The 14323-nt window shown below is 43.6% G+C and overlaps 2 protein-coding genes across 2 annotated transcripts in view; one reads left to right on the top strand and one right to left on the bottom strand.

The window, feature by feature from the left end:
* Nucleotides 1-302: 302 nt before the first annotated feature.
* RACK1 (receptor for activated C kinase 1) lies at nucleotides 303-6025 on the bottom strand. The gene is made up of 8 exons (XM_088157522.1): nucleotides 5806-6025; nucleotides 5049-5220; nucleotides 3297-3444; nucleotides 2519-2614; nucleotides 2331-2441; nucleotides 2091-2231; nucleotides 775-885; nucleotides 303-438 (listed from the first exon to the last, which is right to left on the bottom strand). Exons 1-8 carry the CDS (start codon nucleotides 5912-5914, stop codon nucleotides 373-375), a joined length of 954 nt encoding a protein of 317 aa, XP_088013648.1. The 5' UTR covers nucleotides 5915-6025; the 3' UTR covers nucleotides 303-372.
* A 45-nt stretch (nucleotides 6026-6070) lies between these two features.
* The window catches only part of LOC106864059 (uncharacterized), a 27208-nt gene continuing 18955 nt past the window's right edge, over nucleotides 6071-14323 (top strand). The window contains exons 1-8 of the mRNA XM_088157519.1: nucleotides 6071-6149; nucleotides 7105-7212; nucleotides 8674-8710; nucleotides 10541-10561; nucleotides 10762-10782; nucleotides 11805-11937; nucleotides 12723-12743; nucleotides 14085-14105. Coding sequence (XP_088013645.1) covers nucleotides 6076-6149; nucleotides 7105-7212; nucleotides 8674-8710; nucleotides 10541-10561; nucleotides 10762-10782; nucleotides 11805-11937; nucleotides 12723-12743; nucleotides 14085-14105 — 436 coding nt within the window. The 5' untranslated portion in view covers nucleotides 6071-6075. The remainder of the gene's footprint in view (nucleotides 6150-7104; nucleotides 7213-8673; nucleotides 8711-10540; nucleotides 10562-10761; nucleotides 10783-11804; nucleotides 11938-12722; nucleotides 12744-14084; nucleotides 14106-14323) is intronic.

Genomic DNA, 14323 nt, shown 5'->3' with positions numbered 1-14323 from the left:
AAAAAGGTGAAAAATGGTTAAAAACGTTACTTTGGGCCCAAAGCGGAGCTGCTGGGTGGGGAATTCCTCACGAATGGAAAATTCCAGAAATCCTGGTGTTCTCATTTTAAATTTTCCCTGTTTCGGGGTTGGTTTTTGGTTTTTTTTTTGTTTGTTTTTTTTGGCAATTCGGGGTTTTTGAGGAACGCCCCCCAAAATCCTCCCCCCCCCGATGACGTCAGCAGCGCTCTCCCTCCTCAATCCCGAGGTTTTGTCCCCAAATTCCCGGGATTGTCCCCGCAGTGACACGCGGTGACCCCGCCTCCAGAAAACGCCACTTTATTGATTTTTTTAATTCTTTTTTTTTTGGGATAAAAAAATCGAGATTTGGGCTCAGCGGGTGCCGATGGTCACCTGCCACACCCGCACCAGGTTGTCGGTGTAACCTGCGAAGAGGGTCTGGGGACAAGGACAGGGACAGGTGTCACCTGGGGGTCACCTGAGAGGGTCACCCAACCCCGACCCCCAGCCCCAGGTCCTTCCTGGGGTGGCTCCAGGTGAAGGGTCCCCAGGTGAGCGTCCTTTGCACAGGTGAGGCTCCCCAGGTCCCCATGCCCAGGTGAGTGTCCCCCTCCCCAGGTGAGTGTCCCCTGTCCAGGTGAGGTTCCCCAGGTTCTCTCCCCCCTCCCCAGGTGAGTGTCCCCCGGCCCTCCCCGTTCCCAGGTGAGTGTCCCCAGGCCCTCCCCGTGCCCAGGTGAGTGTCCCCGTGCCCAGGTGAGTGTCCCAGGCCCTCACCTGCCCGTCGGCCGACCAGGCCAGGGACGTGCACTGGGGCGGCTCGGCTTTGCTGCTCGTGCTGATCACCTCCTGCTTCAGCTCGTCCACGATGATTTTCCCTTCCAGGTCCTGCGGGGCCCGACAGGTGAGCAGCGGCCCCGGGCACACCTGGGCCCCACCTGATCCCACCTGGACCCCGGGGCCGGCTCAGAAACAGCCTCTGGGTTTCCCCACGGAGGGCTCGGAGGCATCAGAACGTTTCATCACAGCACGGGGGGAGAGGGCAGGGCAATTCCCGGGATTCCAGAGCCGGGGATCAATGCCCGGGCAATTCCCGGGATTCCAGAGCCGGGGATCAATGCCAGGGGTCAGTCCCAGTGATCCCAGTGATCCCGGGGGTCATTCCCAGTAATCCCATGGATCCCAGGGGTCATTCCCACATTCCCAAGGCCCATTCCCACATTCCCGTACCCAGATTTTGATGCTGGGCCCCGTGGCCGCGCACAGCCAGGGGTCAATCCCAATGATCCCGGGGGTCAATCCCATTGATCCCATTGATCCCAAGGATCATTCCCACATTCCCAAGGCCCATTCCCACATTCCCAAGGCCCATTCCCACACTCCCGTACCCAGATTTTGATGCTGGGCCCCGTGGCCGCGCACAGCCAGGGGTCAATCCCATTGATCCCGGGGGTCAATCCCATTGATCCCAGTGATCCCGGGGGTCATTCCCATTGATCCCATGGATCATTCCCACATTCCCAAGGCCCATTCCCACATTCCCAAGGCCCATTCCCACATTCCCAAGGCCCATTCCCACACTCCCGTACCCAGATCTTGATGCTGGGCCCCGTGGCCGCGCACAGCCAGGGGTCAATCCCAATGATCCCGGGGGTCAATCCCATTGATCCCATTGATCCCAAGGATCATTCCCACATTCCCAAGGCCCATTCCCACATTCCCAAGGCCCATTCCCACACTCCCGTACCCAGATTTTGATGCTGGGCCCCGTGGCCGCGCACAGCCAGGGGTCAATCCCATTGATCCCGGGGGTCAATCCCATTGATCCCAGTGATCCCGGGGGTCATTCCCATTGATCCCATGGATCATTCCCACATTCCCAAGGCCCATTCCCACATTCCCAAGGCCCATTCCCACATTCCCAAGGCCCATTCCCACACTCCCGTACCCAGATCTTGATGCTGGGCCCCGTGGCCGCGCACAGCCAGGGCTCGTTCCCATTGATCCCATTGATCCCGGTGGTCAATCCCATTGATCCCAAGGATCATTCCCACATTCCCACATTCCCAAGGCCCATTCCCACACTCCCGTACCCAGATTTTGATGCTGGGCCCCGTGGCCGCGCACAGCCAGTAGCGGTTGGGGCTGAAGCAGAGCGCGTTGATCACGTCCCCCCCGTCCAGCGTGTACAGGTGCTTGCCCTCGTTCAGGTCCCACAGCATGGCCTGCCCGTCCTGGCGACACCCACAGGGGACACCCACAGGGGACCCTGGGTGTCAGCTGGGCCCCACGGGCACCCCCCAGGTGTCCCCCGCGCGCCCCCCGGGCCCTACCTTGCCCCCCGAGGCGCACAGGGAGCCGTCAGGGGACACGGTGACCGTGTTCAGGTAGCCCGTGTGCCCGATGTGGTTCGTCTTCAGCTTGCAGTTGGCCAGGTTCCACACCTGGGGGAGGAGCCGGCGGTGAGAGGGGCAAGGGCCGGGCTCGGAGGGGCAAACGTGGGGGGCTCGGCCCCGCTCACCTTGACCAGCTTGTCCCAGCCGCAGGACACGATGATGGGGTTGCTGCTGTTGGGGGAGAAGCGCACGCACGACACCCACTCGGAGTGGCTCTCGTCCTGCGGGGACACGGCCGGGGCTGGGCTGGCCACGGGGCCAGGGCTGGCCACGGGGCCAGAGCCCCCCCGGGGCTGCCCCAGCCCGCGGGACCCACCCCAGACCCAGCGGGACCCGCCCCACACCCAGCGGGACCCACCCCAGACCCAGCGGGACCCGCCCCAAACCCAGCGGGACCCGCCCCAGACCCAGCGGGACCGACCCCAGACCCAACGGGACCCGCCCCAAACCCAACGGGACCGACCCCAGACCCAGCGGGACCCACCCCAGACCCAACGGGACCAAACCCAGACCCAGCGGGACCCGCCCCAAACCCAGCGGGACCCGCCCCAGACCCAGCGGGACCCACCCCAGACCCAACGGGACCCGCCCCACACCCAGCGGGACCCACCCCAAATCCAGCGGGACCCACCCCAAACCCCCCAGAACTGACCCCAAACCCAGCGGGATTGGCCCACACCCAATGGGAATGACCCCAAACCCAAGGGAATTGACCCCAAACCCCCCAGAATTGACCCCAGACCCAACGGGAATGACCCCAGACCCAGCAGAACTGACCCCAAACCCGACGGGAATAACCCAGAACTCAAAACGGAACTGAGGCCTAAAGTCACCAAGAATGACCCCAAACCCCCCAGAGCTGCCCCCAGACCCCCCAGAGCTCCCCCAGCCCCCCGGGCCCACCTGCACGGTGTACTTGCAGACCCCCAGCGTGTTCCAGAGCTTGATGGTTTTGTCCCGGGAGCCCGACACGATCTGCCGGTTGTCGGACGAGAAGGCCACGCTCAGCACGTCCTTGGTGTGACCCACAAAGCGCCGCGTGGTCGTGCCCCTGTGGGGCCACGGGTGGGGTCAGAGCCCGGGGACCACCCGGGGACCACCAGGGGACCGGGAAAAACATCCTCGGATTGGGAAAAACATCCAGGAATTCGGGTGGAAAGAAGGAATTGGGGTGGAAAAAAAGATGTGGAATGGTTTATTCAGTGAGTGGGAACAGAGGGAGACCCCAGGAACCACCCAGGAACCGGGAAAAATATCCAGGAATTGGGAAAAATATCCAGGAATTGGGGTGGAAAAAAAGATGTGGAATGGTTTATGTGGAGGAACACAGAAATGGGGAAAAGGCAGGAAAAATATCCAGGAATTGGGATGGAAAGAAGGAATTGGGGTGGAAAAAAAAGATGTGGAATAGTTTATCTGGAGGAACCCAGAAACATCCCTGAATTAGGAAAAATATCCAGGAATTGGGGTGGAAAGAAGACGTGGAATGGTTTATGTGGGGGAACACAGAAACTGGGAAAAGGCAGGAAAAACATCCAGGAGTTGGGGTGGAAAGAAGGAGTCGGGGTGGAATAAAAAGACGTTTTTGGTTTACTGAGGGGTCGGAGTTTCCGGGACGGGATTTGGGTCTGGCTCGGTAAATCCCGGCCCTGCAGCCCCCCCGGACCCCCCAAATCCCAGCCTGGCCCCTCCCCAGGGCTGCTCCCCTCGGCCTCTGCCCTCATCATTGCAGGACGTGTCCTCAGATCCCCGGGGATCCGACAAAGGTCGGCTGTAATCATCGGGACAGGCATGGGGAGCAGCCCCAAAAAAACCGGGATTGACCCCAAAAAAACCCGGGATTGATCCCCCAAAAAAACCCGGGATTGATCCCAGAAAAACCCGGGATTGATCCCCCAAAAAAACCCGGGATTGATCCCAGAAAAACCCGGGATTGACCCCAAAAAACCCGGGATTGATCCCAGAAAAACCCGGGATTGATCCCAGAAAAACTGGGATTGATCCCAAAAAAACCCGGGATTGATCCCAGAAAAACCCGGGATTGATCCCAGAAAAACCGGGATTTACCCCAAAAACCCGGGATTGACCCCCAAAAAACCGGGATTGATCCCAGAAAAACCCGGGATTGATCCCAAAAAAACCCGGGATTGATCCCAAAAAAACCCGGGATTGATCCCAGAAAAACCCGGGATTTACCCAAATTCGGGGATGGCCTGACCCTGGTGGGATACCGGGGGTACCAGGAGCTGTCCCGGACCCCCAGATCCCCCCTAAACCCCCCCCCAAATCCCCCCAGACTGAGGCGCTGAGGGTCCCAGAGCCCCACAAATCCCCCCAGACTGGTCCCAGACCCCTCTAAACCCCTCCAAACCCCCCCAGACTGACGTGCTGAGGGTCCCAGACCCCCCCAAACCCCCCCAAATACCCCCAGACTGGTCCTAGACCCCCCTAAATCTCCACAGACTGACGTGCTGAGGGTCCCAGACCCCCCCAAACGCCCCCAGACTGGTCCCAGACCCCTCTAAACCCCTCCAAACCCCCCCAGACTGACGTGGTGAGGGTCCCAGACCCCTTTAAACCCCCCCAAATCCCCCCGGACTGACGTGGTGAGGGTCCCAGACCCCCCTAGACCCCCCCAAACGCCCCCAGACTGACGTGGTGAGGTCCCAGAGGCGCAGGGTCCCGTCCCACGAGCCCGAGAGGGCGAACTGCCCGTCCGACGAGATCACCACGTCGCTCACGAAGTGCGAGTGGCCGCGCAGGGCCCGCTGCGGGATGCCGTAGTTGGTCTCGTCACGGGTCAGCTTCCACATGATGATGGTCTTGTCTGGGGTGGGGACACGCGTGGGGGTCACCCCAGAGACCCCCGGGCACCGCCGGGAGGGCGGGGACGCACAGCGGGAAAAATCCCAAAAAATGGGGGGGGGATGATGGTGCTGCTTCCTCGGCCTCGCTCAGCTCCTCTGCCCCAAAATTGAAATTTGGGGGTCCTGACCCAAACCCAAACTGGAACAACCCCAGTTCTGTCAGCTCCTCTGCCCCGAATTCCTCCAAAATTGAATTTTGGGGGTCCCAGCCCCAAACCCAGACTGGCCATGGGGAACACCCCCAGCTCTGTCAGCTCCTGCTGCCCCAAACCTCTCCAAAGTTTAATTTTGGGGGGGATCCCAGCCCCAAATCCAGACTGGCCATGGGGAACACCCCCAGCTCTGTCAGCTCCTGCTGCCCTAAATTCCTCCAAAATTGAATTTTGGGGGGTCCCAGCCCCAAACCCAGACTGGCCATGGGGAACACCCCCAGCTCTGTCAGCCGAGCCCCCCCAAACCCCTGCGGGTCCCCTCCAAAGGCTCCCCCAGCGCCTCCCGCCGCTCTCCCCGCCCGGCCCTCCCCGGTGTCCCCGGAGGCCGCGCACCGCGCGACGCGGACAGGATCATGTCGGGGAACTGCGGCGTGGTGGCGATCTGGGTCACCCAGCCGTTGTGGCCCTTCAGGGTCCCGCGCAGGGTCATCTGCTCCGTCATGGCGGCGGCGGATGGCGGCGGGGCCCGGCGGGGAAGGCGGGATGGCGGCGGATGCGCGGAGGCCTCGGCCCGGAGCCGTGCGTCCCCTCAGGCCGGCGCGGGCAGAAAGAGGCGGAGCCGCTTCCGGCGGAACGGGAAGTGACGTCACGCCGTACGGCGGCATGGCGGCCCGCGTGGCAAACATGGCGGCCCGCATGGCGAACATGGCGGCGCCCTCGCGGTGCTGTACGGAAAGGTGGGTTCGGGGGGGGGGGGAGCTCACAGGGGATCCCAGATCGCCCCCAAAGCATCCCAAAATATCCCCCAAGGATCCCAAAATACCCTCCAAGGATCCCAAAATATCCTCCAAGGATCCCAAAATACCCTCCAAGGATCCCAAAATATCCCCCAAGGATCCCGAAATATCCCCCAAGGATCCCGAAATACCCTCCAAGGATCCCAAAATACCCTCCATGGATCCCGAAATATCCTCCAAGGATCCCAAAATATCCCCCAAGGATCCCTAAATATCCTCCAAGGATCCCGAAATATCCTCCAAGGATCCCAATGTCCCCCTGATGATCCCGATCCCAATCCCAGTCCCGATCCCAACCTCAATCCCAACCTCAATCCCAATCCCAATTTCCCCATGTCCCGCTCTGACCCCATTCCCTGCCCCGGATCCCAATATCCCAATATCCCAATATCCCAATATCCCAATATCCCATTATCCCATTATCCCAATATCCCAATATCCCATTATCCCAATATCCCAATATCCCAATATCCCAATATCCCAATATCCCAATATCCCAATATCCCAATATCCCATTATCCCAATATCCCAATATCCCAATATCCCAATATCCCAATATCCCAATATCCCAATATCCCAATATCCCATTATCCCAATATCCCAGTATCCCAATCCCAATCCCATTACCCCAATCCCATTATCCCATTATCCCATTATCCCAATCCCATTATCCCAATCCCAATCCCATTACCCCAATCCCATTATCCCATTATCCCATTATCCCAATATCCCATTATCCCAATATCCCATTATCCCAATATCCCATTATCCCAATATCCCATTATCCCATTATCCCAATATCCCATTATCCCATTATCCCCCTATCCCTGTCCCGTGTCCCATTCCCGGCTCTCTCCGGTGCCGTTCCCGGCTCCTCCCCCGGCTCTAATTTTAGGATCGGGCTCGGGATCGTTTCCAGCTCAGCTGTCGCGGCTCCTCCGCCGGCCCCGGGGCCCCAAAAAAAAAAAAAAAAAATCCCAAAAAAAAAAAAATCCCGGAGGCGGTGAGTGCCCGTGCCGAGCCCGGGGAGAGGGGATTGGGATCGGGGCCGTTCCCACCGGAATTATTATTGGGAATTATCGGGAATTATTGGGAATAATTTGGGAATTATTCGGGAATTATTCGGGAATTATTGGGAATTATTCGGGAATTATTCGGGAATTATTCGGGAATTCCTGGAACGGGACCCGGCCCCGCAGGCCCCGGCTGCCTCCAACGCCGGAGCCTTAAATTGATTTCTGTCACCTTTATATTTTTATATTTTTATATTTTTATATTTTTATATTTTTATAGTTTTATAGTTTTATAGTTTTATAGTTTTATAGTTTTATATTTTTATATTTTTATGTTTTTATAGTTTTATAGTTTTATATTTTTATATTTTTGTATTTTTATAATTTTATATTTTTATAGTTTTATAGTTTTATAGTTTTATATTTTTATATTTTTATATTTTTATAGTTTTATAGTTTTATAGTTTTATATTTTTATAGTTTTATAGTTTTATATTTTTATATTTTTGTAGTTTTATAGTTTTATAGTTTTATAGTTTTATAGTTTTATATTTTTATATTTTTATGTTTGCAATTATATTTGTGTTATTATTATTTACCGAATTATTAATTTAGTATTTATTCCTTTACTCACTCACTTATTTATTTATTCCTGGCTTTTAACATTCACTTTTGCCATTTATATAATTTTATATTATTTATATATTTATATATTTATGTGTTTATATAAAATGGAGTTATTGCTTGTTAAAGTATCAAATTTATTTATTTGGTTATTTATTTACTCACTTATTTATTTATTCCTGGCTTTTAACATTTCCTTTTGCCATTCATACATTTATATGTTATTTATAAATTTATAAATTTATGTGTTTATATAAATTTGGGAAATTGGGGGAAAATAAAAACTGGGAAATAATGGAAAATAAACAATAAATAAACAATAATAAACAATAAATAAACGATAATTGATCAATAAATTAACACTAAATAAACAATAAATAAACAATAACTCGATAAACAATAAATAAACTATTAATAAACAATTAATAAATAATCGATAATCAATAAATAATCAATAACTCTCCTCGCCCTCGCTGCCCTGGGCTGGAACATTCCCAGAATTCCCAGATTTAATTCCCAGAATTCCCAGATTTAATTCCCGGATTTTTCCCGGATTTTTCCAGATTTTTCCCGGATTTAATTCCCGGATTTAATTCCCGGATTTTTCCCGGATTTAATTCCCGGATTTAATTCCCGGATTTTTCCCGGATTTTTCCCGGATTTTCCCGGATTTTCCCGGATTTTTCCCGGATTTAATTCCCGGATTTTTCCCGGATTTTTCCCGGATTTTCCCCGGATTTTCCCCGGATTTTTCCCGGATTTTTCCCGGATTTTTCCCGGATTTTCCCGGATTTCCCTGACCCCAATCCCGGATTTTTTTCCCCCAGGAGCTCCCGGAGCCGACCCAGAGCGCGATGGAGCTGGGTGGGTGCGAACGGAAATTCCAATTTAAATTTAATTTCGTTTAATTTAATTTAATTTTAATTTTAATTTTAATTTTAATTTTAATTTTAATTTTAATTTTAATTTTAATTTTGATTTTAATTTAATTTTGATTTTAATTTTAATTTTAATTTTAATTTTAATTTTAATTTTATTTTGATTTAATTTTGATTTTAATTTTAATTTTTATTTTATTTCTAATTTTAATTTTAATTTCAATTTTAATTTTAATTTTAATTTTAATTTTATTGGTATTTTTATTGGTAATTTTATTGGTATTTTTATTTTAATTTTTATTAGTATATTTATTGTTATTGGTATTTTTTTATTTTTATTGGTATTTTAATTTGTATTTTTATTATTTTATTCTACTTTATTTTATTTTATTTTATTTTATTTTATTTTATTTTATTTTACTTTACTGTATTTTATTTTATTTTATTGAATTTTATTTTATTTTACTGTATTGCATTGTATTGTCCTGTGTGTAATTTTATTTTATTTTATTTTATTTTATTTTATTTTATTTTATTTTATTTTATTTTATTTTTATTTTATTTTATTTTATTTTTTTATTTTTTTATTTTTTTATTTTTTTATTTTATTTTACTTCATTTTATTATACTGTATTATACTGCATTTTATTGGATTTAATTTAATTTTATTTGTCTTTATTGCATTGTATTGTCCTGTATGTAATTTAATTTAATTTAATTTAATTTAATTTAATTTTATTTTATTTTATTTCCCATTTTTTCCTTCCCCAGAGGAGCGGGACCAGAGGATCCGTGAGTGAAAATTTTCATTTTTTTTTTTTCCACCCCTGGCTCTGATTTTTCCTTAAATTTGGGATTCTGCAAAATCAAAAAAAATAAAATAAAATAAAATAAAATTCGGGATTTTGGGATTTTGGGATTTTCCCTTTCCCGGATGGATCCAGACCCGGAAAAAATCCCAAATAATTTTAATTTTAATTTTAATTTTAATTTTAATTTTAATTTTAATTTTAATTTCAATTTTATTTTTAATTTTAATTTCAATTTTATTTTAATTGTTTCAGGCAAACTGACCTCGGACCTGGGTAAGGAGTTTCATGGGGTAAAATTAAATTAAAAATTAAAATTAAATGGAAATTAAATTTAAATTAAATGGAAATTTAAGATTTTTTAAAAATTAAATTAAATGAGATTAAAATTTAGAATTTAAAATTTAAAATTGTTTTTTTTTATATTTTTTGTTTTTTATTTTTTATTTCCTTTATTTTTTGTTTTTGTTTTTATTTTTTATTTTTATTTTTTATTTTTATTTTTTATTTTTTATTTTTTATTTTTTTATTTTTTATTTTTAATTTTATTTTAAATTTTTTATTTTTTATTTTTTATTTTTTATTTTTTAAAATTTTTTGTTTTTTATTGTTTATTTCCTTTATTTTTTTATTTTTGTTTTTATTTTTATTTTTATTTTTTTATTTTTTTTTATTTTTTTATTTTTTATTTTTTATTTTTTATTTCCTTTATTTTTTATTTTTTGTTTTACTTTTTATTTTTTATTTTCTATTTTTTATTTTCTATTTTTATTTTTTTCTATTTTTTATTTTTAAGTTTTTTATTATCTATTTTTTATTTTTATTTTTTATTTTTCATTTTTTCTTTTTTTCTTTTTTCTTTTTTCTTTTTTCTTTTTTCTTTTTTCTTTTTTCTTTTTTCTTTTTTCTTTTATTTTTTATTTTTTATTTTTTTTTTTAAATTTATTTTTTAATTTTTTATTTATTTTTTTTTTTTTAAATTTTAATTCTAATTTTTTATTTTCCAGGTGAATCCAACGCCAAGCTCAGTGAGTTCCCTGCTCCCGATTTTGGGGCCAAATCCTCGTTTTTGAGGGAAGTTTGGGGTTCAATTAATTAATTAATTAATATTATTACCATTTTTACACACCGTTAATTAATACTAATTAATATCAAAATTAATTAAATTCTCTTTTTCCTGTTTTTTTTTTTTTTTTTTTAATTTTAATTTTTATTTTTTCCTTCCCAGAGGAACGCGACCGGAAAATCAGTGAGAGACTTTTGGGGTGAAAAACCCGAATTTGGGGAATTTCTCCAAATTTCCCCCAAATTCCCCAAAATTTCCCAAAATTTCCCCAAATTTCCCAAAATTTCCCCAAAATTTCCCCAAATTCCCCCCAAATCCCCAATTTTCCCCAATTTTCCCCAATTTTCCCATTTCCCCCAATTTTCCCAATTTCCCCAATTTTCCCCCAAATTCCCAAATTTTCCCCAATTCCCCAATTTTCCCAATTTTCCCCCAAATTCCCAAAATTCCCAATTTTCCCCCAATTCCCACTTTCCCCAATTTCCCCAATTTTCCCCAAATCCCCAATTTTTCCCAATCTTTCCCATTTTCCCCCATTTTCCCCATTTTCCCCAATTTCCCCAATTTCCCCCAATTGTTCCCCCATTTTTTCCCCGATTTCCCCAAATTCCCAATTTTCCCCATTTTCCCCCAAAATTCCCATTTTTCCCATTTTCCCCCAATTTTTCCCATTTTCCCCAATTTTCCCATTTTCCCCAAAATTCCCAAAATTCCCCAATTTTCCCCAAATTTTCCCCGAATTTTATTTTCCCCCAAATTTCCCCAAATCCCCCCAATCCCCAAACTTTCCCCAAATTCCCCAATTTCCCCAAAATTCCCAAAATTCCCATTTTCCCCAAATTCCCATTTTCCCCAATTTTCCCCAATTTTCCCATTTTCCCCAAAATTCCCAAAATTCCCATTTTCCCCATTTTCCCCATTTTTCCCATTTTTCCCAATTTTTCCCATTTTTCCCATTTTCCCATTTTCCCAATTTTCCCCATTATTCCCATTTTCCCCATTTTCCCCATTTTCCCCATTTTTCCCATTTTCCCATTTTTCCCATTTTTCCCAATTTTTCCCATTTTTCCCATTTTCCCATTTTCCCCATTTTCCCCATTTTTCCCATTTTCCCAATTTTCCCATTTTTTCCCCATTTTTTCCCCATTTTCCCCATTTTTTCCCAATTTTCCCCAAAATTCCCATTTTTCCCCCGTGTTTTCCAGCCCAGCTCTCGGCCGAGTCTCGTGAGTGAATTTTTTTTTTTTTGGGCTCAATTTCCGCTTTTTTGGGCAATTCCTGAATTTTCCATTCCCGGTTTTCCTTCTGGTCCGGCAGGGCGGCTCACGGCAATGCTGGGTACGCTGCAATTAGCGCTAATTAGCCGGCAATTAGCCTGCAATTAGCCGTTAATTAGCCGGCAATTAGCCGTTAATTAGCCGTTAATTAGCCTGTAATTAGCCTGCAATTAGCTCTAATTAGCCGTTAATTAGCCTGCAATTAGCCTGCTATTAGCTCTAATTAGCCGTTAATTAGCCGGCAATTAGCTCTAATTAGCCTTTAATTATCCTACAATTAGCCTGTAATTAGCGTTCAATTAGCGATTAATTAGCCTGTACTTAGAGTTCAATTAGCGTGTAATTAGCCTGCAATTAGCGTCTAATTAGCGTTTATTAAGCCTGTAATTAGCCTTTAATTAGGCTTTAATTAGCGTGAAATTAGGCTGCAATTAACCTGCAATTAGCGTTCAATTAGCCTGTAATTAGCGTTAAAGTAGCGTGTAATTAGCCTGCAATTAGCGTGTGATTAGCATTTATTTAGCCTGTAATTAGCCGTTAATTAGCCTTTAAACACGTGATTATTATTGTTATTAATATTGTTATTAATTATTGTTATTAATATTGTTATTGTAATTGTTATCTTTGCAGTTATTATTATTATTATTATTATTATTATTATTATTATTATTATTATTATTACTATTATTTATTATTATCATTGCTATTAGCGCTGTGTGATTTCTGTGATTATCGTGATTAATTTCCGTGATTAATTTTTGTGGGTTTTAATTATTTTTGGTGATTTTTGTGAATTTTTTTTAATTTTTTTTTCCGATTTTTTTTTGTTTTTTTCTCTCCCCGCAGCCGAGCGCGACTCCGGGATCCGTGAGTGACGGAATTCCCAAAATTCCCGAAAAATTCCCAAAATTCCCGAAAAATTCCCAAAATTCCCAAAAATTTCCCCAAAATTTCCCCAAAAATTCCCCAAAACATTCCCGAAAAATTCCCGAAAAATTCCCCAAAAATTCCCCAAAAATTCCCCAAAAATTCCCAAAAAAATTCCCAAAAAATTCCCAAAAAATTCCCCAAAAAATTCCCCAAAATTCCCAAAATTAAAAAAAAAAACCAAAAAATTCCCAAAGAATTCCCAAAGAATTCCCAAAACATTCCCAAAATTCCCAAAAAATAATTCCCCAAAAATTCCCCCAAAAAATCACAAAAAATTCCCAAAATTCCAAAAAAATTCCCAAAGAATTCCCAAAATTCCCAAAGAATTCCCAAAAAATTCCCAAAAAATTCCCAAAGAATTCCCAAAGAATTCCCAAAAAATTCCCAATAAATTCCAAAAAAATTCCCAAAATTCCCAAAAGATTCTCCCAAAAATTCCCCAAAAAATTCCCCAAAAATTCCCAAGTTCCCAAAATTCCCAAAATTCCTGAAATTCCAAAATTCCCCCCAAAATTCCCAAAATTCCCAAAAAATTACCAAAAAATTCCCAAAATTCCCAAAATTCCCCAAAATCCCAAAATTCCCAAAAAATTCCCAAAATTCCCAAAAAACTCCCAAAATTCCTGAAATTCCCAAATTCCCAAAATTCCCCAAATTCCCCAAAAAATTCCCCAAAAATTCCCCAAAATTCCCAAAAAATTCCCAAATCCAGAAATTCCCCAAAATTCCCCAAATCCCCAAATTCCAAAAAAATTCCCAAAAATTCCCAAAAATTCCCCAAAATTCCCAAAAATTCCCAAAAATTCCCAAAAATTCCCCAAAAATTTCCCCCAAATTCCCCCAAAATTCCCCAAAATCCCCAAATTCCCCCAACCCCGCCCCATCAATGCCAATATTAATTATCTATTAATTAATAATGATTAATTAATGCCCAATAACCACACTAATAATTAATTAATTAACATTTCCCAAGGATGTCACTAATGCCCAATTAATAATTAATGCCGTTGTAAAAATCAGAATTATTAAGATTAATTAGAATTTATTAATTGTATTAACAATTCAATTATTAGAACGATTAGGATTAATTAGAATTTATTAATTGTATTAACAATTCAATTGTTAGAATGATTAGGATCAATCAGAATTTATTAATTGTATTAGTTCAATTATCAGAATTATTAGGATTAATTAGTATTTATTAATTGTATTAACAATTCAATTATTAGAATTATTAGGATTAATTAGAATTCATTAATTTCGTTTCTCTCTCCCCAGGGAAGCTCCGGGCTGAGCTCGGTGAGGAAAATTCGGGAAAAAAAAAAAAAAAATTTATTAATTTTTGATTTTTTATTATTCATGATTGATTTTTTATTGCTTTAATTTAAATTTTTATTCTTTTTAAATTTTAATTTAATTTTTTATTTTTTTGTTTATAGAATTTAGGGGGGTTATTTTTTATTTTTTATTTTTATTTTTATTTTTTATTTTTATTTTCATTTTCATTTTTATTCTTT

The sequence above is a fragment of the Sturnus vulgaris genome (genome assembly GCF_052056855.1).
Source record: "Sturnus vulgaris isolate bStuVul1 chromosome 38 unlocalized genomic scaffold, bStuVul1.hap1 SUPER_38_unloc_2, whole genome shotgun sequence".
NCBI classification, from domain to species: Eukaryota; Metazoa; Chordata; class Aves; order Passeriformes; family Sturnidae; genus Sturnus; species Sturnus vulgaris.
Note: the sequence above shows the minus strand (reverse complement) of the source record. Positions and strands in the feature narration are given on the sequence as shown.

Excerpts from the sequence above, each read along its gene's own strand:
- RACK1 (XM_088157522.1), bottom strand. The coding sequence starts at position 5,914 with ATGACGGAGCAGATGACCCTGCGCGGGACCCTGAAGGGCCACAACGGC. Across the intron at positions 2,442-2,518 it reads GCTGGGACAAGCTGGTCAAG|GTGTGGAACCTGGCCAACTG; the intron begins GTGAGCGGGGCC and ends CTCCTCCCCCAG. Across the intron at positions 886-2,090 it reads GGCCCAGCATCAAAATCTGG|GACCTGGAAGGGAAAATCAT; the intron begins GTACGGGAGTGT and ends CGGGCCCCGCAG.